Raw genomic sequence first — 25168 nt, 5'->3', positions numbered from 1 at the left:
ACACATCCCTGAATTACATTAGTGATGTGGCTAATTTTTGTTGCAGCTGAGGTGAGTGGAATACATGACTTCAGGAGACCATCGTTGTAGGACGGTGTGTTCTAGAACCCAATTTGAGGTTGTATTCCATTGAACTTTTAAATTGGAAAACATTCTGTCAAATGTCTTCAGTTTGCAGAGAGCTTTGGAATGCTTACCAATGAACTGCTGCATATACGATACAGAAATAACATTGGCGATATGACACATTTTTAAATTTTAAACTGTGAATTCAAATCAATCCATTATCAGATACATTGTAATTAACTAACAAAACCGAGGCAGGTTATTATATTTAATTTTTTATCTTTTTTGTATCCTAAGTAGACAACTTTTTAAATGTAATGCTTGGTTTTCATTGAAAAGTTATCGTTAATATGCACAGTAAAACTCTAAATTTTCTAAACATTGAAGCACAAGTATATTCATATGGTTTGGTTTAACTCAAGTTTGTGTCAAATATATATTGTATAATGAATGTGAAAACTTGTTTTGTATTTCTGGTGTGTGGTTTATGTGGTACTGTTCATTGTCTTTGTTAAATTTAAACATAACAGAAAACTTTGTTACTGTATAGGTGATCACTCAAAGAGGTTGTCTAGAGAGGTTGTAGAGCTTCCCTGCTTGAAAATATATACTCAAAATCCAACTGGACACAGTCCAAAGCAACCTGCTGAGCCTGCTTTAAGCAAGGAGAGTGAAGCAAATGGTCTCCAGAGGACCTTTCCAAGTTCAGCTATTCTGTGATTCTGTGCAGGGTTTCTTTGTGTTTAACAATTTTCACGTTTATATTCCTGGTGTAAGGCTTCTTTTTAAATCAACAGTGTCCTCATTTGGATGAGATGATACAAAAGGTCCTCCCCTGAATTTGTTCCCTCCCCCTCCCATTAGCACACAGCGTGTGTGTTGCAACTTCCAGCCTGCTAAAGTTGTCTTCAAGTCTTGCCTCTTGCCACCCTCTGGTATGGAACAGTAGGTACTTAAGTAACTCTCTTCAAGTAGATGAAATATTTTTATCTTTACTGTGTAGGTGGCATGCATGTTGCTTCATTTATTGTTTTAGCATTGAAGTCATCCCTGTTTAAATCCTGTTGTACTTTTGCATGAATAATATTTACAGATAATGGGCTTCATTTGCCTTGTAGGAGAACCTGGGGGCAGGGAGACTGATATTCTGGAAGACTTTCCCAGAGAGATTTCCTGAGTTCTGGGAAGTGTATTCACTGCATTTGATAGAGAAATGACTTGTCCCACTTCACCTGGAATTTGTAAAGGTTCGCAAACCTCTCCAAGTTCAAGGGCCTCTTATTTGAAACCTGTAAGGGCACCAGAAGGGGTCTGCTTGAAACAGTGCCCTTGGCCAGCATATTGCTTCCCAGCCATGTCTGGTTTCTGCCAACTCCTGGTATTTCTGATGCTGTTATTTCATCTTTGCCATATGATGACTGAGCATGCAATTTAATAATTCACAGCTACTGCACAGAGGTGTGGTTTTGTGGGTTGTTTGTTTGGTTTTTGTTTTGTTTTGGGGTTAGTTTTTTTTTTTTTGTATCAAGGCTTTCAACAATTCTGGAGCTTCACAGAGTTGTTCGCCTTACTCTGGTAAATTGCAGTAGTATGACCTCAGGTTCTTCATATCTAAGGAGATTAAAACAATTGTGAAGCATTTTGTCTTGAAGATGGCTCTGCATTCCTTGAAGAGTTTAGGGAAATTCCTTATCCTTTCTCTTAAGCAGATGAAAGCCCTAAACCTGTATCTCTGAGAAGCAATCTTTAGATAATTTTATATTATTATTCCCTCATTCAGTATAACTTAATATCTGTTTCATGTTTAAACCCTGCTTCAGGGAATTTCCAGTACACTGTTTTGAGTATGTTTGGGCATGATGTCACTCAGCAGAGGATTTCCACTAGATGTTTCCATCTAATGATTTTACTCAACCTTCATTTATGTTTCTAATTAGGTTATATTCTGTATTTGAAATAGAGGTCTCCTTTAGCTAGCTATGAGTGGTTTTTGACACCTCTTGTTCAGCAGTAGAAGAGCATTCTTTTTTTTGGGGGAGGATTGGGGCGGGGGTTTTCCCTTTTTTTTTTTTTTTTGTATCCTTAGCTTTTTACTTTTCTTGATACTTATATTTGGCATATTTATATATATTTACTTTGAATCCATGCTTGACTTTCCTTTTTATACTTACCTGTCACAGTAGCTTAGTTATTAATTTTTAGTTTATTTATTAACCGAATTTATTCGGTTTTGAACTGAGGTTATTTTCACTCTGGCAGTACTTACAAGCTCCAACAAAAGGTAATTCGTAGTTCAGCAGTGGCTTTGAAATTGTACAAAGCCATTACTGCCTGATGATTCCATAAGCTCAAAATGCTTCTATCATTGCTTTTCATGAGACTCATGAAAGTCTGGTTAACTTTTCTGTTGGTGTTAGGCCATTGAATCCACAAGCTTTTTCTGTTTTGCTTGTAGTCAAGTTGTGGATGTTCCATCAGTCTTCCAGCATACAATGCTTTAAAAAGGAATTGCTTTTGCTGTCACACTGGTTTTGATTCCTAGCTGTCTCTTGAATCTCCACTGCTTAAGCTCTACTAGTTATTTAAACTCTGTATAAATATTTTTGGCATTAGTTAGAGTAAAGGTTTAGATGTTGATGCCTCGGTTTTTATTTTCATTGTCAACTGTCAATTTACACTCTCACTCCTTTCCTGGTGGCACTTTTTGTAGTCCAACCAACCTGTTGAAATTTTTTTATTCAATGGATTTTGGAAAATGCTGTAATCTCCTGACTTCTCTCAAGACATCATGCGGCAGAATTATTACAGTGGGGAAATACAAATAACAGAGGAGCCGCGGAACAGTGTGTGAAGTGTGATGCAGGCGCAGACAACTGAGTTAATGCAATAGTTTTTGTCCAGCAGGATTTGAGATGCATGTACAGCCCTAAACCTGGTGGTCCTCTTGTGACTTTTTTGGAACTAAGCGTTCGTCAACTTCCTGCACCGTCTTGTGATGGGTTTTACAGCAGCTTATTTTCGTGAGGTTCCCGAATCCTGGTGCATGGCAAGGAGATAACCAAGTAGTTTTTTGTTGAACTATGTCTCCTCAGCTGTAATTGATAAACTCATCTGATTCATTGGATGGAGTTACCAAAGTCTGTTTTCTGATCCAGTGGTGCTGAAGTACACAGGCTAAGAGCTCGTGCATTGGGTGGCTCAGTTACTGCTATGTGAAAATGTAGTTCATTTCTACAGCTGGAACTTGCCTGCCAGAGGGGCTCCTCTGCTCTCAGAACCGTGTCCTCTGGCAGCTTTCACTAAGTCCAGTAATAGCACGTTCCAGTAGTTAGGAGAAGAGCAGATGTGACAAGAGACCAGGTTTGCCAACAAGGGAACACGACTGAGCTCAGATGGGAAGGGTGAGGACAGAAATTAATGCCCATGGATGTAAATTAGTCTGAGATTTTCTGCACTGATGGTCACAGGCAAAGTTTTGTGGATTTCTGTGCCTGAGATGAGGTTGCAGGAGAGAAACTAGTAGTATTACAAAAAGATGATGGGTCTCTAGAGAAATATCAAATCCATGAGATTAGATCTTTCTGAGCATGTCAAGAGAACTAGCTAATGTTGCAAGCCATCTTTCTCTTTGAATAGTTGTGGAGATCAGGGTTGCATCTCAACGACTGGAGAAAGACTTTACGGTCATCTTCAGGAATGTAAAGGAATATTTATTTGGGGAACTGCATGCTGGTCAGCTGCAGTTTGGTCCCTGAGGAGCCAGTCTTTTTAGAAGCCATTTCTAGGCAAATGAAGGTGAAAACAGTAATTAGGATTACCGAGAGTGTTTGTCCACCAGATTGTCTGGAACTGTGGTTGAGGAGAGAGAAGCAGTGATGCAATCTGTATTGATTTCAACAAGTGTTTCACTGTGATACTCCAAGAGCATCCTTGTGTCTCATTTGGAACATTGCAGTCTAGATGAGACTGCTCAGTAGATAAAAAGGCAGTCTGGATCATTTAGCTCTGAGAGTCTGATTTGGAATGTGTAATGCTTAGTACCTTATCAGTGACCTGGCACAAGCTGGAATGCCCTTCAATAAGATTGCAGGTCATGAATGGGATGCAGTCAGTATGTTTGAAAACATGGCATGCTACTCTGAAATGTATGAAATCTGTACAGCGGTTGTGTATAAAATTTCTTTCTATAAATAACTGTGTTTCATTTCAGATTATGGAGCTCTGTGGTGCAACAAGACTTGGATATTTTGGAAGAAGTCAATTTTACATTGCTTTGAAACTTGTTGCTGTGGCCCAGTCTGGTCTCCCTCTAAGAGTGGAAAGCTTAAATACAGGTAAATCACAGTAAATTGGGGGAGGGGGGATGGGGTTGCTGAGTGCAGTTATTGGTAGTTGGCTCACATATTCTTACAGAGTAACCTTGTAAATTAGTGCGATATGTCTTTATACATGTTGTTAATTTTAAAATGTGGAGAGACTTGAGAGAGTCTGTGCAGTAAATAAAAGTTGAAGTACTTTACTCATTAAGTGTGGCATTCACCATGGGACACATGAACAGCTTGTACCTACTACATAGGAGCAAGTTAATTCTATAGATTACTGATGTGAGAAATTGTGTGCTGTGTCCTCTGAGTAAAGGACTAAGAGGAGTAATGTAAACTGGAAGGAGAGGAAGAATACAGCATTTGCAGGCTTTTGTAGCTGCTGGGTTTCCGAAGCCTTGATTGTGACAAATGGAAGGTTATCTTTTCTAACATTACATTTCTTTGCACTTGGTTTGACGGTTTTTGCCCTTCTAAGAGCAGATATGAAGATTAGTTTAAGATTTTTCCAAGTGAAAAACCTGACCTGTGAAAGATGTTTGAAGTCTGTTATCAGCCAAATCACCTGTTACCCTACTTTTCAAAGGTCAGCTGTGGTGTGGGTGGTGAAATAGGTGAAACAGGAGGAAGGCTTATTCTAGGAAGATGGTTTAGAGCTGCAGGAACAGCTTTGATGTAGAGCTCTCCTGTAGCCTTCTGAATGAGATAAGTGGATCCATGTCCTTGTTCTTCTGTAAGATGAAAAGAGATTTAGGAAGATGAAGTAATGAGTTTTAAGGCACTATAGCCCTTGCATTATAGTACACAACTCACAAGCTAAAAATATCTTTGGAGCACAGTTTTGCCTTAAAGTGACTTTCCTAGTATATTTCATGTCTGTAGAAGTAATGTTATGATTTTTATATGCTAGTAAATAAAAAAAGTCTTAGGAGGTTTTTGTGTCTAAAGGATATAGATTAAACAGCAGTTAAGGAGACTGTTAACAACCTGATATGACTGAAGTATTTGACAAAGCTATAAAAAAGAAAGGAATTACTGTGTATGCTTTCACAGTTATGTTTATTCTAGGGTCATACAAACTGTTTATACTGCTTTCATGGGGTTTTGTAGCTTTTTGGAAAAGTGCATTGTTTTAGTCAACGTTTTGCTAGTATTCAAGTTCCTTTCTGTTTATAAGCTGCTGTGTGTTTATAAACCATTTCCCTAGTTTTCCTGATGTGTTTCCTAATCTAAAGCTTTAGCAAGTTGTAGTAGAATGCCCTAAAATTAGAAAGCTGGAAAAAGAACCTTCAACTCCTAATACTGATAAAATGGGAACTTGATCAAACAATTGTGGAATTTCTCATCACATGCCTGTTGGAGAAGGGAAAGACAAATCTGTATGTAGGCTTTTTACAGGTATTTTATAAGTTTGGTTTTATTTTAATGTGAGGTACCTTAACCAGAAGAGCTTTTCTATTAAAAAAAAAAAAAAAAAAAGAGAAATCACAAAAATTTTGAAGAAAAGAATTAAAGGTACAGAGTTAATTCAAAATATAAAATATGTTGCTATAAAGTTAACAGCGATTGGGACTTTAATTACACATTGATAATATCCTTGGTTCATGACAATATTAGAAATACATGTAATGATTTCTGAACTTCTAGGAATCGTTTTCTGTAACTGGTTCCAAGCATACAAAATACACCAAGTACAATAGAGAGAATATTTATTTTTACCCTAACTGTTTTTAGCTATGGTCTGTTGCCTTGGTTGCAGTGGTTCCAGTCCTATCTATGAATTTCCTGCTTCTAGAATGATCCAAGCATTGTTGTAACAGCTAACTCAACAACTAAAATGCAGCAGGCTGATAAAATGATTCTGAGCTTTTCAAACTTAGTTTTGCCCACATTCCATCTCCGAGATGTCTTGGAGATGAACTGTTAGAGCCATCCCAAACTAAGCTGTATACTCTTTCTCTCTTCAGACATTTTAAATTAGTTAAAGCTTATATTTTTGGACATCTACTTTTTAGCTCTTCATTTTATGCATGTTTCATTAATTCTCTTAATTTTTTTTTCATTCTTTTATTTTGGGATTTTGTTTCACCTTCCTACTTGTTCCTGTTGCTTTTTGGTGTGTGTCTTGTTAGGAGACAAGAAATTTGCTTTGTCTGAGTTGCTAAGTGGAAACTCAGTCAAATTTTGAATACTATATCTAACATAAGTGTGGTCCAACTGCTCTTTTGATTACTTAGATGGGCAGTAGTGTAAGAATACTGGCATTAGTTATTATACTGCAACCCCCAAAGCTGTTGTTCCTTTGTCCCAGAAAATTTTCCTTCCAAGAAGCTAAAAATTGAGACATGAATAAGCAGTGTCTATTTCAAAGCCATATTTATTTTTTAAGCATGGAATGCTGGTTGTGGTGGAAGAAAATATTAGAAAGGATATGGGCATAAAAAGTATGGAGAACTCTAGTATATTCAGTATCAAGGGTTAGTTCCATTCATAACAGCTCTCACATTTATAATTGAGAATGGTAACAAATATTGTATGTTGAAATGAGATTTTTCTGCTGTTACTGGAAAAAGTCAGAGAGGAGAGAGGTAAAAATAGCAGGTTAGTCATGTAGGAACTTAGTACAACTAAACAAACCTATATTTATCTAGTCTTGCTTTTAAAGAAGACAGTAGAGTATTTTGTGTTTCTTTTGAACTATTATTTTGTGACTTGTGCTGGCACAGCTGATTGCACAGACTTCCTCTGTGTCAGTTGGATCATCTGGTGTCTGTATTTTCCTGGTTTTGCAGACATATACATTTTCACTTGTATGCAGTGGCTTTTTGACTTTTTGGTTGGCTGTGGTTTGCTGTCTAGTTATGTTACTTTCCTGCTGCAGAATGGGGTACAGTGCTCATGTAATAAACAGTTTGCAATTTCATCTTGTATTTTAATATAGTTGTAGTACCACTGACTCATTCTCAGTACCAGAAGTAATTTACGTAAGCAGTCAGCAAGAGAAATTAAATTTGAGCCATGCTTGTAATTTTGTGTTGGAGACATAATTTCCAAGTAAGCTGTACAGCAAATTCACAATTTATGTTTATTCAGAGTGGAGCACTGAGAAGATTGCAGTTGGGAGAAAAATGGTAGGAGTCTTGCAGTGGGAAATTGAAGGTTTACATAGTCTCATTTCTATGTTGGGCTACTCTGATCCATGTTACATAAAGCTAATGGGCTTCCTAGCATTTTGTAGAAACTTTGCATTTTAGTTGTTCATATCAAAGTGAGGTGATGCTGGAATATTTCCAGTTGTATTTCCAGTATTCCCAATTAGCTAATTTAGCTTTTGTTGTAGAAAAGTATGCATACATAGATGTTTAAGCGATAGTCACACTCCGTGATACAACTAGATTATATTATCTGTTGTAAATATGATCATGGCATTAGCTGACCAAAAGATGATGCTGAATATACTGCAGTATTTTAGCATTTGTTATGCTGATGAACCATTCTATATGAAGACTCTTAATTCTTTATATGTTCTAGAAATGGTAGATAAACTTTGAAAATCATGTAATGAATGAAATGTTGACAAAACTAACAAAAAATGAGCTAAATCCAAGTTACCTGGTTGCTGCTGCCTTTAATGGAGCATTGTGAAGTCATCTTTGTGTACCAAAGTCAGAACTTTTGTAGCAGAATCATGAAGTCTGGTGCAGAATAGGTATTTGGTTTTTCCAGATGCCAAGTGCTGGGTTAATGATAGCAGCAGTCTCAAATGTGTAAGGAGTTGAGTCACGTGTGGAATTTTAACTTCAAAATAGAACAGTGTTTTTATTTTCAATCATCATACTTATGTATAGTAAATGTCCTGCTTTATTTTTTTTTACAGTAAAGGACCTCCCTCTTCCCAGATTTGTTGTGTCAAAGAATGAACAAGAATCAAGACACACAGCCTTGTATTCTTCAGATGCTGATAACCCAGCTTCATATTCAGGTGTGATTCCTCCTCCTCCACCTGGCAGGATACAAGTCAAAAAAGGCTCTGTGAGCCATGATGCAGTTCAGCAGCGTACATCAACTGATCAACAGGTAAATTAACTTAAAAGATTAAATGGAATTCTTAATCACTACTTTGCTGTGTAGATGTCAATTTGATAGGGCTTCTAAGCTAGGTTACTTTCAATGTAGTTTCTTTAAAAAAATCATACTGATATATACAAAGACCATATCCACCCCTAAAATACTTGCATGTAGGAAACATTTTTCTGTGAAGTCTTAAAATCTGTGTTTAAAATATTGGCAGTAATGGACAAAGAATTGAGACAGAGAAGAAATTCAGTGTGTAAGTTAGGATAGCAAATATATAGTTGTACTCATGATGGTATTAATAGCTCATTTATTAAATAGTTCCCATCAGCTTTGTGGTCATTAGAACAGTGGTACTGATTGCCATGGAAGACTGAATTTCTAGTCCTTCGATGTGCTTCAATGTGTGCAAATCTGAAATACTGTATTTGAAAAAATTGTGTAAATTTACCATTGCTTTTCTCTGCCTCACATTTTATTGTTCAGCATGTTTATGTGTTAAGGAGAGACAATGAGGACCAGAAAAACAGACTGAAGTTTTCAAACAGCTTTTTCTTATGTTTTAATAATAAGAAAACTGATTACTTTTTCTTCACTGGTTCTTTCATCTTCAGTGACAAGATGTCTGAATTAATGAAAACTGTAACAACTTACAACTCTGTGCCTTCTCATACATAATTCCTTGGGTTTACAGTCTTGATGCTCTTTTTCCATGGGGAAATCCTTTCTGATTGTCTTTTCTCCAAACAAGAGCTGAGTACAAATGCTGAATTTTGCTGGGTATAGGTATTGAATGACCTGTTTTCTTCCCCGTGGTATGCTTTTTTTCTGGGCTATTTTGTAAAGAATCGAGGAACTTGAAAATGTCCCATAGTCACTGTAGGAATCAAGGAATCACTCAAACATTTATTAGCCTCTATGGAGATAGCCCAGACTGATCCAATATAAAAAAAAAAAAAAGTAAATGAGTAGAGGAAATCCATAATCAGTGTTTGGCTGCCACTTCCTTTCTTTCAAAGAGAAGATGGGGAATATAATAAAAATAGAGCTAACAGCAGGTCTCAAGATAGCTTTTTGCTGTCTAGTTTTGGCTAGGTGTGTTTCAGAGAGCTACCAAGCACTTTGCACATTGCAGTTTTCCTAAATCTGATTGTGGGGTTTTAGTTGGGTTGAAACTGTTTTATAGGCTTCAATCATGATGTTGAGTTTATTTAGTGAACAGATGTAACTTGATCCAGAAATCTGTAGCGCCATAATGTTAGAATAAAAAAGAGAAAAATAAATCTGGTGTTTGAGGTCTTCAAGTTCAGAATAAAGAAGCCACATATTCACAAAAGTGTATGTGCATCCCAATTTCCTTTCTGTCTTGACTGATAAGAGCAACTTGGTATCTGTCTTTTACACAAGTCTGTCTGGGATCATCAGAATAAAGAAACTGTATCTAAGTCCTTTGAGAATTCTGGCCCAGAAAACAGACTTGGAACAAATGTAACAGACAATCAGCCTTGAGTCCAGCAGTTCTAAGTTGTATTCGTGGTCTAGAACATTGGGGAAGTATTGTCTAAATTTGCACCCTGTTGTAAAACTGAGTATTCTATGGCTGATACTACATTTCTGACTGCACAATGAAACCATTCTAGCAGCCTTCTTATCCCAGTCTAATACTTAGTGGTTCAGACACCAGGTTAGAAATAAACTGAGAAAGGGGCTTGATCCTAGCTTTCTCACTTAACCATATAAATACTCTTATTTGATGTATTTTATAAAAGATGGGTACAGCTTTTATCCATATTTTCATGGAAACGACTGATTTAATTTTCCTCGCTTGGAGAACCATTCAGGTTTATAAAATCTAGAAAGGGTTTCAGATTCTGAATTCTGATGCCACCTTTTTGATGATGAGTATTCGAAGAGATGGAGTCTGACAAGTAAATCAAAATGTCTCATCTTCCTAGGGATCACTCTTCCTTCTGGAGGAGTATGTCAGTTAAGCTTGGATATTTCAGTCATGGAGCTTATAATGTACTTGTTAGGTACTCCATTAGCAAATTTGGGGTTTTGTTTTTTTTCTTAAGCTGTTTGTGGCTTTGAGAATGTGACCAGAACTTAAAAACACATTGATTAATTAAAATGCTGTGGTTGAAATACTATTTGCATGAAATCATAAGGTATCTTAATCTTCATCTTTAAAAACTAGTTCATTTATGTGCAGCTTTCCATATTGGTGAGATTCGTCATGCATAGTATAATACCTCACAATCACAAATAATTTACACAGAAGAATTTTACTCAGTATATTGTCTACTGAAATGTCCTAGCTAAAACTATTTCTTTATTAATGCATTATTTCAGCACTTCCCTCAGTGAACTTTGCTTGGAGGCAGGGAGTCAGGAAATAGCAGTCAGGTTGTGTTTCCAAAGAGTAGCTATAAATGATTTTGTGGTAGCTTTTGTAGTTTATAAATATAGCACTGGGCAGAAGTTTATATCTTTTTAATATCGTTAAAAGATGACTGAAGTCATGCCCAGCTGTCATGGAAGCTGCAGAACTGATTTTAGGAGTCTTGCTGAGTAATGAAAGATGCTGTCACTCCCTGCATAGCATGTTACCTGCGCATCCTAGTGGGGATAAAACACTGGGCAAAAATATTTTTTTTTTTTCTTCTGGCAGAATTTCTTTTTCCTATAAAATAGAGTCTAAGTAGATTTGAGCACTTTTGCTGACAATGTGGCATCTATACAGGCACTTAGGTGACATAGGTATGCTACCACAGTGTATATCCGTATCTATACCTTGATAGTAGGAGCTATGTTACTAAAATTGTTAGTGTACTGAAAACTTTCTTAGGAGAAGCAGCAATGTAGAGATTAGGAAGAATTTTTTGTCTTCTGAAAGTAGCTCACGAGTGACTAAATGTTCTCAGTGTTGGAGACGTTTTGTGTTTTGCTGTCAAAGCCAAAAAACAAATACTTTTTTCTATTTTGTTAAGTATGATCTGATGTTGATCAGGTAATGCTTTAGGATACTTTTACCTCTTTTCCAGGAAAGGAGATATCTAGCTTCAGTAGCTATTGAGACTTTAACATCTGAAAAACATGTATCTGACAAATCCAGGTGAAAATAACACTGAAAGTACTCCCATACCTACGGGTGCATTAAGCATATTACTGGCACTCCAGGTCATACTGATTTAGTGCTATGTCAGTGCAGCCTTAGGAGGAGAAGAAATTTGGTACCTGTAGCAGACAGAATTTGATCATTTCAATTCTTTCAACTGTATAAAAACTAGTGTGACTTTATTTTAAGATTTTGCCACTAGTTTGTTTCTGTGCACTTCTCTTTTGTATATTGAACAGGTAATTTCAGATAAAATATACCTGGTATTAAATTGTTTACAAGCACAGAACTGGAAAAGGTATCTTATGTCATTTGCATCTAACATTTTATTATTATAAGAAGTTTTATTGAATGAGTTTTAAAAAAGATCAAGTTTCTCTCTTGAAACTGGAAAACCTTTTATTCCACACTGACTTTGTTGGGGAAAACTATTCCAGGGCCTTAGTAGGAATATTCATGGGAATATGATGGCAATTCCCACTTAGCTCAGCCTGTTCATTTAACAACCTTGTCATTAGTATTTGCTGCAGGGCACTTCCAGTATTCACTGGAAGAGTATTGCATTCCACTTTAGCTCTGTTTTGCTTAACAAAACAATCTAGTGTCAGTTTCATTTCATAAAGTAGTTACCAGTAATCCTTAATCCTTCTCTGCTTGTGATCCAATTTGAATTTGCATTAATTGAAAATATTTTGCTACATTTGTATTTCTTGTTCCAAGTGGTATGTCACCAGTATTAATACTATTTTGTAGAGTTCTTTCCTGGTTTTGCTTGATATATCTCACCTTGGATAGCTTGGCAGCTGTGAATAAAGCAAATCTGTCATACTTGACATACTGTAGGGGTCTGATAGTTGACCTGTGCATCCAGTCTTCTCTTTATGGCCTTTGGTATTAACATTCATTATGCAAGAAAAATTGTATTTTAGTTTTTAAAATTTGATAGCTGACTGTTCCCTGTGTCCTGTAAGAGATCCGTGTGCTGCCTTATATCTGTTGTCACAATTCGCAGGCATGCTATGTAGTGTGCATAATCAGTTACCTATAATATTAAATTCAAATCCAAATCAGTAATTCATGAGCATTATTGGAAACTTCCCTTCAATCTTGTTATTCCTATTCTAATACAATCCAGCTTTTCTCCTTCTACAGCCAGTTCTTTTACATCTTAGATCCTTGTATTAATCTCCACATTGTTGGAGCTGTCTTGTATGACACCCTGCTGAGGTATGCTCAGCTTCAGGTTAAATGTAGTGCAGCTCCTTTGTTGAGGAAACAACAAAAATCCAGTATCATTTCTCATGCTGTGATTGATCCCTTCTTCATTTGTCTCTGGTTTAATTATTATTTTCCTCAATTGGCTGAATAACACATCCTACCTTGAAAAATGTGTAGTGCTGCAAGTGGAGAAGTTCTCATTATTTTTCCTTTGTATTTTATTTGAAATTAAATAAAGGGGTAATCTGAATGTCTTATGAGAACTGATTCCATGTAGAAATTGCACATGTGATTCTCTTTTTTCCCACCTGTTCCGGAAGAACATAGTACAGTATGGGATAAAAGAGAAGTGTGAGCCTTAGTGTCATGGCAACATTACTGTGTATAGCAGAGAAGTATATCCTAGCTGGCATCATTCTTTTTTAAAAACTGCATTGTTTTTGCATAGTAAAAAACAAAATGTCCTATTTGGTGAAAGTTTTTTCACCAATCCTTAATTCTGGTTTGTTTTAAAGGAAAGTAAATAATTGTAAATCATTTGATTAACATTTGGTATGATAATAAATTGCACAGTGAGTATTTTGTTTGAGACCTGGTTTCAAATGTAACTTTCATCACAAGTGAAAGTGAGTCTTATAATTTAGTTTCCTTTGTAGCTAAGTCACTTAACTCAGCATTGCTGTTGTTTTAAGAATGCCAAGTTAAAAAATATATTTGATTACATTGTTTGATATAAATGCGTTCAGTCCTAGTTACGCTGTACCTGACTTCTCCTGTTCCCTCACTTTAAAAAGTACTAAAATTTTCACTCTCTAAAATGAGAGTTTAACTGCAGTGATGATTGTTTCTAGAAATAATGGTTTTAGATAGGCTATTATGTATTTAGTTATGTAGTAAAAAACTTAAAAGATTCCTTTGTTTTATTAGGAGTCCACATCTCCAGTTGTTTCACCTCAGCAGTCCCCACCAACCTCTCCACATACATGGAGGAAGCACAACCGCCATCCCAGCGGAGGGAATAATGAGCGACCTCTTGCTGGACCTGGGCCTTTTTGGGCTCCATTTAGTGAAGTACAACCAGGTATAAATGTCTTGTTATGCTTCAGAGGTAACCCAAAGTTGTGGAATTCTTAGGTAAATATAATAAATGAGCTTAGGGCAATTTATCTTTGTGTTTTCCAGTCCTGGAAATTTTCTTGCAGATTCAAGTGTCTGTGTTGATAGCAGCACTGTAGAATCTGTGGTCTTGTGTATGGCAGATCCATTTATTAGTGTCACATGGGAAATGTTAGGGGTTTGGAGGGGAGCAAAGAGCGTGTTTTAAGTTTTCCAGTGGAAAGTTTTTTTTTAAAAAAACTGATAATCCTGTTGAAATTGTGCAGAAGCTGTCAGTATACCTGAAAATGTGGGGACTCCAAGGGAAAGTAGCAGGTCACACATTGTTTGCTTGAATTTTATTTCTGGTAGATTAGCTGGATTGCCAGAACATTAATTTGATATCTTTAAAGTTTATGTAAACAACTGAAGCTTCTGCATTTCCAGTCTATCAAGGTAGAATCACTTGTTTCAGTGAAGCTTTTCATCCTTTAATGCTCTTCATTTAATGTGAAGACCCTCCCTGTTACTGTATCACTGTATTCAAATTTAAAAGCTTTCCCTCTTAATATGTCTTACTTATGGGAACTTGTGGAAAAGTTCTGTTTTCTTTTCTGATACCTGGTAGTCTTAATAAATTTGGGAGCAATTGTAATTCAGATTTTGATTTTGGTGGTACTGCTAAATAATAATGTTCCATTTGTAGGCTGTAGTTTGAGATTGAGCTGTGATTGCTTGGTTTATTTCAGTTATGATATTCCAAAATTGGTCTCTTACCTTTCAATTATTGTCATTCTGTAATTCTAAGCATCCATGGAAGAAGAGGGATTCTATTAGAATTGGTTGGATAAGAAAATAAAACTTGAGAAGTGAAATGGGTTATATGCAGAAGTTTATGCCAGTGTCCTGAATGTTGTTTGCTAGTAGGTCCCATTCAATTTACAATAATAATTAAAAAAAAATTAGTCTGCTCATTGCTTATATAATCCCTTCTAAGGGTTCAGTCCAAGCACTGTCAACACTCAACTTTTCAGTGTTTTTCTCCTGTAGTTCAGTTGACTTGTGTTTCCGTAAAGCTGAAATACAAGTATGTTTGATTTCTAACTTGTGAAGTTTTTCTAACTTAAAAAGTCTCAGGCTGCAGGACAATATGCAAACTCTTCCTAGTGTTTAAAAGTTCAATATTGTTATCTTAAAAATGAAGTTGTAATACCGTGTTAATATTTCAGTTTGGTGATGATTTCCCTGTGATGTTTAATGGGTAAATTTTTCAGAAGCTGTCTGAGCATATTTCTAAACTAGCTCAGTAATCTCTGATTTTGCATTCCATACTGGAACACATTCACAGTTTATTTAAAGTAATTCAAAAATGCTTTTATAGAAGGATTGTCTGTTCTGACAATGCTAAAGATAAAGTAGTTTTTCATATATTACTTTAAGAAAAATTGTCTGTATTATTTACTGTGGATGAGCCTTTCACACTGCAGATGATTAATTATTGCTTTGAATTTCAGCTGCTGTAGGCAGTTCATAGTTCCCCCCCCTGCTTTCCCCCTGCCCTTGATCATTTTAAGGACCGTGTTTATAGAAAAAGTAATGTTCTCATGACATTTAGATAGAATCAGGTAGCCTGTTGGTTAGTTTTCTTAAGATCAGTACTGCAAGCCCATCTTGATTCCAGTGCAAGATGTTTTTGAGAAACCAGGTGATGTGTTATAGTTTCAATAGGGCTGTGCCATTTCACTTGTGATCCAAGCAAAATGAGAACCCAGGTCTTTCTGCTTGTATTTCACTTCATTCTCAGTATAATAAACATTTAGAGGTTTATCCTCTAATCATGGAACCTCAAGTGTGAAAATGTTTTGGTGGGTCAGATAATAAACAGCATGTTGCTTAAACCAGAAGGGCAAAAGTCAAATCTGTTTTCTTTTGTTGGAGAAAGATGTATTTAAACAGGAAGATTCTGACTTAGGCATAGTAAACCTTCCATTGCATCCTCATACTCCCACTATGAACGAAGTTAAACAGTGCTCTCTATTGAATTGGACTGTAGAATAATTTACATAATAACTCAGTTGTTGGTTTTAAAAATCTTACACTTTCTCTTGCATTAGAAATCTAAAGCATAACTTATAGCTGTAGTTATCAATTTCTTGGAAGAAAATGTGTTCTCATCGCAAAAGAGGAAAAGAAATTGGATTTTACAGGTTTTGTTACTGTATTGTCCAGGGGTTCAGTTAGGACAGTGTTAATGCTCCGAATGTGTATTACTGGTTTCTGAGGCACTGTCACACTAGCTCAGTGTGCTTACAAATATGAAATCACCAGCCAAGACTTGTTACCATCGCTCTTCAAGAATTTTTGTAAAAAGAGCCCCAAAGGATGCATATATTTTACTTTAATATCCGGAATTAAAATTCAGTGACAGACATTGATTACCTGTGTAGCATATTTATAGTTAGCTCAGGTCTCATGCTGAAATATCAGAGTTAAGTCTGTTAAAATCTGAGTCTCTCAAGTCTTCCAGGTGCCTTTGTAATTTTTTAACAGTTTTGTCCTTGCTCTGACTTGCATCTCCAGTCTGGTAAAGTCTTCACAGAATAATCCAGTGGATGACTGAACACATTGTAGGAAACAGAATTGTATATGAGATGTGAATTTCTTGTTCCTATAGTTACAAGAGGGCAAAAACTAAAAGTCCATACTTTTACCTTTTCATTTCATTTTGCACTACAGCTCCAGCTGCTAGAATGTTGATGATGTTGACAAATTTGGGAGAAAGAATCCTTCCCTACTTCAAATGATAGCTGAGTGGCATGTCATAATATGAAAATTATTTTTTATTACCTTGTAGTCTGATGGGCCTGGAAACAAAGAGAATATTTATGTTGGTAATATCCAAATAATGATCTAAAACAAGTTAAAAAAAAATCTGAGATCTTCTCTTCTGTCCTAGGATATTTGTTAGTTTTCTTTGGCATGACATCAGAGTTTTGGGTTGATGTCTGAATATGTATGAGAAATTGCAGCCCTAAGCCACACTTCTTCCTTTTCTCTTTGGGAGGGATTTTGCAGCAGTTTTTGAACACTTCAGGGACAGAAGCGGAACAAATGTACTGTGCTAACAGTTCCCTTGGTTATTCAGGGCTCTAAGATATTTACTGGGCTTGCAGGGGATTGAATAGTCCTTTGTCCCCTGGTTAATACTTCAATAACTGATGGTAGCTGGCCTTGTTACAAGCTATGGAATACTCTTACCTGGCTGTAAGAACTCTCCAGCATTTTATCTTACTGTCAGAATTGTATTCAGCTTCTGGTTTTGTTTCACCATAGATTGATGATAAGGAAACTGCTTCTTAGCTTACAGAGTAGTTGAAAATTTAGTTCTAGTAAACTCATATTTGTCTGGTTATTGAAAAATACATGTTAACTAGATAGAACATTTACATTATACATTTCCATTTATATCTCAAAGTAAAAGGGCTAGCTTTTATTCCACAGGAAATAATTTTCCATAAGTTATCAATGTGTTGGTAAGATATTCAAGCTAGAGGAGAATATAGAGCAGCTGCAGGAATTTATGTCTTCATATTAAACATAGAGCATTAGACTAAACCAGCTTATTCAAATCTGATAAATGGTCTTGGGCTGTTCTCCATTTGAAGTGGTGTTGCAGGTATTCTTACTGATGAAGATGCACAGACACCAATGAAGGTTTTCTTCATTGGGTTACAGATCATAAAATAAAAATAGACCAATGGCTCTGAGTCTTCTCTGTGACCCAGTTTTCTTCCAATTTCTCTTCCCCCTCTGTTTCTGATTTGGTTTTGTCAAATTGAGTTGCTAGCTGGTGATAGTCCACAAGTATATGTGTAGATCCAGGTCTTCATGGTTACTAATAAACTTTCTCCAGTGTTCTCCAGCCATCCCATCCTGTGTCCTAAAACATTGCACTGCAGAGTAAATAACAGGAACAGTAAAGCAAGAATGTTCTTGCTTCTGAACAAGGGAGAAAATAAACAGCTCTTGCAATACCTGTAAAGTAATCTGAAGGTATCACAATTTGGTGCTACTGGCATTTCCTTTGCTGTCAAAGTACTGCTTTGAAACAGATCCTGTGCTAAGTGGGATATGAATTGATTTGTACCAAGATCTGTTGTTGAGAGAAGTGAAGGAGGAGTTAACATATATAGGGTTAATGGTAATAATGTCAGTGCCTGAGAGGCAGAGAAGGGGAAAATCAGTGTATCAAAAATAAAATTTGAGCATTGCATATCAAAAGGACTGATGGGAAAGTCTTGTCTACCTCTGACTACCTGTTAGTCCTGAAAAAGATAAAGTGGAAAGAGACTGAGCTTTTCTCTTGAGTTTCTTTCTAGTGTTTGAGAATTAGGTGAACTACTGAAGAAGAACCTCAAAGCAAATAAAGCATTGTCAGATGCCTTATCTTTATTCTCAGCACTTTTGGATAAAGTCACCAGAAGCTCCAGGTCACATCAGGAGCTTTTAAAAGTGGAGGATGAATTTCAGACAAAACAAGTAATTAATAGTGCCTCTTCATCATATTAAAGCTAACTTAGAAAGAAAAAATCCTCCACAAAAAAATAATACAATTAAATTTTCCTCCTGCAAATATTACTTTTTACTCAAGGTAATGCAACCTTGAATGTGTTTTGCACAATTGTGATTACTTTATGTAGGAAAAGAGCAAAGATAAACCAGTTCTAAGCATTTTTCTTATTATTTTTCATTTATGGAATGAAAGAGTAATTGCATGTTGCCAGGCATAAGATAGCAGTATTGTATACTAACAATCATACTGTCACTTAAGATGTTAGTCCTCAACGTGCCTCAGATTCTCAGATTGCCTTCATCCTATTTACTGCACTGTAGTGTCATAAAGCCTTCAAGAACCTGAAATTGTTGATGTTTGTCAGCTTTATAAATTGATTACCTTTATATGAATGCACCTGTCATAGCAGGTTTTTTTTAGTCATCACCATGACAAGAAATTCTTGGTGTTTATTACTTTAAATTAAATCTTACTAGCAGGATTAAATTTATGACATTAGTGTGCTGTTTCTTGTTGTGTGAAGGGCTTACAGAAACTCACAAGAACCTGACCTGTCTTTTAAAAGGAAGTCTGTTTCTGCATACAAGGCAAAAATTCTTATCTAAGTATGACTTTATTTGGCATATTTCAAGAGAAGGCATTTAGTTGTGCAAGAAGAGTAGATTCATCAGTTTCACAAATGTTTTTTAGATTTAAGGAGTTCAGCATTTCTTTCAGGAACTCAGGAGTAGAATGGAGTCCTGGGATTCTTCCAGACTTGTTCTAAATGGTTTGTTTTCTCTCTGATCTGAGTTCCCTAAATTTTTAATTTGCAACTGCCATTTTAAAGAATTTTGATGCTTTTGCATGTAGAGCAGCAGATGGCCATATCTTTCTGTAGTTGCTTCACTGTTATTTTAATATTAAGATATTGAACATTGGCACTTCTTCAGAAGTAGATTATAGCAGGGAATTGGGTGAATCTCAACTGTTGTGTTCCAGATAGTTAATAGATAGCAGATATCAGCATTCTATATGGATGCTTTTTATTATGCTTAGTCTGTTTAAAGCAGCTGATTAAAGTTAGTGTAGAAATGATGTAGAGGAGAAGGATTGTCTGTGCCAAACCCCTGATTCTTAAAGGGAATTTCTAAGACTTTGTTCTTTGAATGGCAAACTAAAACGTAAAAAAAAAGGAAGTTTAATGTTGATAATGAGGTTGAATGCTAATATCATATGCCACTTTTAAATAGTATTTGTCCATAGAAGTGTTGCTTATTTCAATTAAATGAAAATGTGGAGTGTTTATTAACTCATTGAAACCCTATTAAATGGATAAAATCCAATTTACATTTTACATGTGTTGCAATAAGCTCATTCCTCAGTTGTCTTTTTAGTGCAGATTGAAGCTAACATAATGAATGTAAAAATCTACAAGAGTGATATGTCAGGAAGTGAACTTTGTCACCATGGTGCACTTTGGTTTTCATTTTTCTCATCATTCTATACTATATCTCCCTGATGGGAGATATTTCCATATCCACAGTTCTTTCTCAGTTTTCAAGGTCGTCTTTTGAAAAGGAATTGTTTCTTCTAATTTCAGGCTCATCTACTTCTAGTGATCCCATATGGTCTGGCCATTCACCACCACCCCATCAAGAAAATTGGGTCAGTTTTGCAGATACCCCACCAACCAGTGCTCTTTTAGCCATGCATCCTGCTTCTGTCCAGGTGTGACACTTTATTGGTATTTGATTTGCCTCATTCAGATTGATGTTGCAATCCTTGGGGTTTTTTTTCTTTCATAATTTTCATTGCAGATGTTTACTGTGTATCTGTGCTGTAGTGTATTCAGTGCTATTTGCCCAACAGATACTTGTTTCGTTGAGTTGCCTTAATTTGGAATGATTAAATGAAAGCTACTAACTTTAAAAATGTCAACAATGTTTTATGACTTTAAAACATTTGTATTTAGCTTTTTATGCATATGTGCCATACTTTTTTTTTCTGCTTACATACCTGCGATCATTCCATATTGTATCAGTGTGCAAAAATACCCTGTCATTATCCTGGAGATGCCATCTGCCGATGGTTTCCTGCAGTTTTTAAACTATTGTGAGTTTTAAGTATGCTTTGAATTTTGAAGGCAAAAAGTTGAGAATTCATAGAAGCATTTTAGGTAGATAATACTGAGGAAAAATATTTCATTTCAGGACCAGACAACAGTACGAACTGTAGCATCAGCTACAACAGCAAATGAAATTCGTAGGCAATCAAGTAGTTATGATGATCCCTGGAAAATAACTGATGAACAAAGGCAGTATTATGTTAATCAGTTTAAAACCATTCAGCCTGATCTAAATGGATTTATACCAGGTAAGTTATTCTTTACAAAATATAATTGCGGGTGCATCAGTTCTGTTACAAAGACTTTGTTTTGTACTTAGGCTTGCATACTATTTTGAAGGAAATTCTGCATTTTGCTGATAATATTCTACTATAGTTCAGTGTAATACAAGAAAGACTAGAAACTAATTTGCCTTTTTCCTTCATTTAACCCTAGTAATTAGTGCCATTTTACCCAGAACCTTTGCTAAATAACTCCTCACCTTTACAGTAGGTCTGAGCCTTGTAATGATTTCATTTGCCTTAAATATTAAGAATGATTGTTGAATTTTTTAGGATCTGCAGCTAAAGAATTTTTCACTAAGTCAAAACTACCTATTCTTGAACTTTCTCATATTTGGTAAGTGTGACGATTATTTAAAATAATTATTAATGATAAATGTTTAGAAGGATGGCAGCTATCTGATAGACGTCTAATAATTACTTACTAGAAAGTGTTAAGTAAAATTTCACTACTACAGTAGTATATTCAGCCCTGCTCATATTTATGGCAGTATTACTTTAGTGGGTTTTAATGGATCTGGGGCTGGTACTATTTACAAGACACTTTGAGAAAATTTTAAACTCTTCAGAATCAGAAGCAATTTATTTGAGGTTTTTATTGTTAAAAATGCATTTAAATTTAAATAATTATTTCCTTATCTATATTTATTTATTCATTTATGTTTAAGTAAATTTAAAAGAAATGTACACATTCACATATTTAAATACAGTTTGTGGTATATGATGATAAATTCAGCTTTCAGTTTGTGCAAATCTTCTCTTTCATTGTATTCTGATTTCATTGATTCATTGCATGCTATCATTAAATGGCTTACCTTGGCAGGTGCTATCTTTCTTTCAGTGTAATGATTTCTATTTCAGGTATTTTCCCATTTAAAATAAATCATATTGCCTCAGCACTATAATTTCAGTAGTATGCTTTGCCAAAATGAGGCCAATAATATGGTGTAGTACTGTCTTAAATGGGTAAAACCTGGGAGAGATAAAAGTGACTTTAAATGATCTGTAAGCTATTATTAATGATGGTCCAGCATCCTGAAGAGTAAAGCATGTAGCACTAATATGAAGTGTTTAGTAGCATAAAGTGAATGATAAACTTTGCTCATCCAAGTAGCAAATTGGAAGCCTGTCTTTTGGAAATAAAGTAATCTTTAGAAATTTTATTTATACTAAGTTTTCCTTCTCTAGGGAACTGTCAGATTTTGATAAAGATGGTGCACTGACATTGGACGAGTTCTGTGCTGCATTTCATCTGGTAGTTGCTAGGAAGAATGGGTATGATTTGCCAGAAAAGTTACCTGAAAGTTTAATGCCCAAACTGATTGATTTGGAAGACTCAACGGGTAAGATATGGGTTCAGCACAAGTGTCAGTATTTTAAATTTATGGTCTAATTGTTACAGCAGATACTTGTTTGTATGCGCAGAAAGCATTTGTCAATATGAACTAAAGCATTGTGCAATTTTTAGAAGTCTTATTGCTTAAAGCTAATTTGAGCATGTATGTATTTCTGTACAGGGCAGTTATTTAGGAACAGTACACATACACTATTACATTTGGAAATACTGCCTGTGTCCTTTAAAGATTGAAGAAAACAAAATTGTCACAGTATGAATTTTATTCATGACCAGTTACTGTGTTTCAATTTCCCAATCCACCCATACTTTAGACTTGCTTTCAAATGAGTATGCTTTCTGTTCAACCTCTTTTGTGAAAATATGTCATGAGTTTCTAAGTATCAAGGGTACTTGAAAAATATTCCCAGATTCAATGCTAAGGGCAGGATAGGTGCTTAAGAATGCAAAATCAGTACCACAGACCTTTCTTTTGAAATTTGCCTCCTGACTTGAAAGCAGATTTGTCCATTGTGTTGGCACCTAGTTGTTCTGTGCATTGCCCTTTACCTTTCGGTACTCTCAGAAAAACCACTGAATGTAAAAGTTCTGCTTGTTAATATGTGCCAAAAACTCAGTCCCATAACTGAAAAACAAATTATTGTTCAATGTTAAAGCGGTGTTTAAAAACAGGATGTCTGTTGCCATCTTATTTTTTTCTATTTTTAAATAGATAAAGGAAACTGAGTATTTTAAAGCTGCTTTAGATTACTGTTTAACAAGCAGTCTTTGCTTGGAAAGTCAGGTTATATTCTGAGTGCACACATACTATGATTTGCTAGAATTTTATTTATTTTCACTGAATGCTTCAAGGAGACTCTCTTCATACTGCGTTTGTAGGTTGTCAGAGACTTTAATCTCAAAATTATTGATGAGTTCTTAAACGAGATGCTGTGTTTCTTATCTCTGCTTTAACAATGAACCGATTTTCTGTGGGAGTAGGTTGGCTCTTCAAAGAGCTGCTGCTGAAGTGTTCTCAGTATGAGTAAGCATTTTGCACAAGAAATAGTTGCAGTTTGTTGGGCTAATGCGTAGCAAATGTCTAAAACCTTCCCATTCTCTCCAGTTTTGTGTTAAAGGGGTGATCAAGCAAAAATCTTGGTAGGAAGTGAAATAACATTTATTTATATAAACTGTTGTTACTAAAAAAATTCTACCAAAAAGCCCCCAAAAACTCAACACCCAACAACTTATATTTATCTTGATTCTATTGCCATTATTGGTAGTAGATTTCGGATAAAGTTTTGGAAACTTTATGCATCGGACACTAAACCAGAAAGTGTTGTGTGTATGTTTATTGTTCTCATTTTACAGGCAACTTCGTTAATATAAAACTTCTGACTTATTTTTGTGAGGTATGAAGGGGAAACTGCTTTTAAAAGTTTTTCCCTCTGGTATTAAAGGGAAATTACTTTGTTTTAGTGAATGTTAAAAGCTTACCTTGCTATGTCAGGCATGCTTAAAAAATAGTAAAATCTGATTGATACTTTATTCTGCAGTTATAATTGTTACAATGAAATATTAAAGTTCTTGCAAAGTTGTGGGGTTTTATCCAGTTAGGTTTATTTTATTTACATATTTATTTATTTCGGTCAGCAGCATTGGAAATAGCTAATCTTATCTAGCACATGACATGATTTATTGCCAAAACTTCTATGTTGAATAAAATACTTTATATGAAGTTACTGGTGTGGGTATAGTTTTATATTTAGTTACAACAGTCCAAATATCCAGCATATATTTACTAATTTAAAAGTTAGTCATACATTTGTCTTCTGGACATGATGAACTACAGGAGTTCATCTCAAGAACTGTGAATCGGCCTAGAAAGATGAACCAGTTAAATTTTGGTAATAAGTTTTCATTCCAGTTCCTGTAAAAGTTATATTTCAATAAAGCTTTCTTCCAAAACTGTCTTAGAAATAGAAACTATGTAGTGTGACACTAGAGTTTTTTTGAGCGCACTTTTTGCATGGGATAAAACTTTCTCAAAGAAAGAAATGGTTGATCTTCTGCTGACATGCCTCAGTATGAATAATGTACAAACTGTTGAAGAAGACAAGTAGCTTGAATGTCTTTTAGACCAACGTGCAAGATGGCTAACTTTATTTCAAAAACATTAACAGTGCTATTATTAATAATGTTCTTTTGTTAGAAAGTTTCCCATTAGTCTTCTGCACTTCTCTGCACTTGAAAAGTGCTGCTTTTTTCCATTTTGACTTCTGAACTAGTAGCCAGCAGAAGGAGGTAACAGAGAGCTCCTTGCACCCTCTGGCTGCGTTCAGACAGGAAAGGAAGAAGTCTTGTGAGCTTCTCTGTCAGCCTCTCCCTCATCAGCCCCTGTGAATCCAGTATGTGACCAGCTGCAGGTGCTCCAAACCTGTTTGAGATATGGTCTTGCTTTACATCTGGTTTCATGACTAGAGATACGTATTTCTCTCACATGGCACAGACTTACTATGTAATTGAACATTTGTATAGTTGGTCCTTTTTCTAGTACAGCAGTATATCTCTACAGAATTGTAATTCCTTCAAACTCAATTTTATCTCAGTTAGTAAAAGCTACCAACCTTTACAAAAGTTGAAAAGCAAATTTTGCTTTTCTGTGAATTTTTGTTTAGGTTGGTGCCACAATGCCGTTTTTTTGTAAGAAAAAAAAATAACTGGCATGCCTGATGTCTTACACAATTTAACCCTTAAAATTTTCCGTAGAATGTCATATGCATGTTTTGTGTAAGTATTTGCAGAATTCTTTGAATTACAGGTAGCTATGTAGTCTATCCTCAATAATTTTCAGCCTTATCTTTTGACTTTGCATTTAACACTGGAAATTAGTTCAGTTATCTAGAATTCTGTCAGTAAAATGAGATTTTGACTTTTTTAACTTAATAGGAATTTTTTATTCTTATTACACTTCAGAG

At 35.4% G+C, this 25168-nt stretch overlaps 1 protein-coding gene across 11 annotated transcripts in view; it reads left to right on the top strand.

Moving 5' to 3' along the window:
- The window catches only part of REPS1 (RALBP1 associated Eps domain containing 1), a 62321-nt gene that overhangs the window by 11284 nt on the left and 25869 nt on the right, over positions 1-25168 (top strand). For 10 of the 11 annotated variants that reach the window (XR_014589574.1, XM_083857293.1, XM_083857298.1 and 7 more), the window contains exons 2-8: positions 4277-4400; positions 8266-8465; positions 13726-13879; positions 20049-20176; positions 20659-20821; positions 21128-21191; positions 22043-22197. Coding sequence is in view for 10 of the 11 variants with exons in the window: in XM_083857293.1 (XP_083713419.1) it covers positions 4277-4400; positions 8266-8465; positions 13726-13879; positions 20049-20176; positions 20659-20821; positions 21128-21191; positions 22043-22197 (988 nt within the window). In the remaining variant the exon portion in view is untranslated. The remainder of the gene's footprint in view (positions 1-4276; positions 4401-8265; positions 8466-13725; positions 13880-20048; positions 20177-20658; positions 20822-21127; positions 21192-22042; positions 22198-25168) is intronic. The other variant, XM_083857299.1, reaches the window with a different exon arrangement.

Source organism: Zosterops lateralis (assembly GCF_965231275.1).
Source record: "Zosterops lateralis genome assembly, chromosome: 3".
Lineage (NCBI taxonomy): Eukaryota > Metazoa > Chordata > Aves > Passeriformes > Zosteropidae > Zosterops > Zosterops lateralis.
Note: the sequence above shows the minus strand (reverse complement) of the source record. Positions and strands in the feature narration are given on the sequence as shown.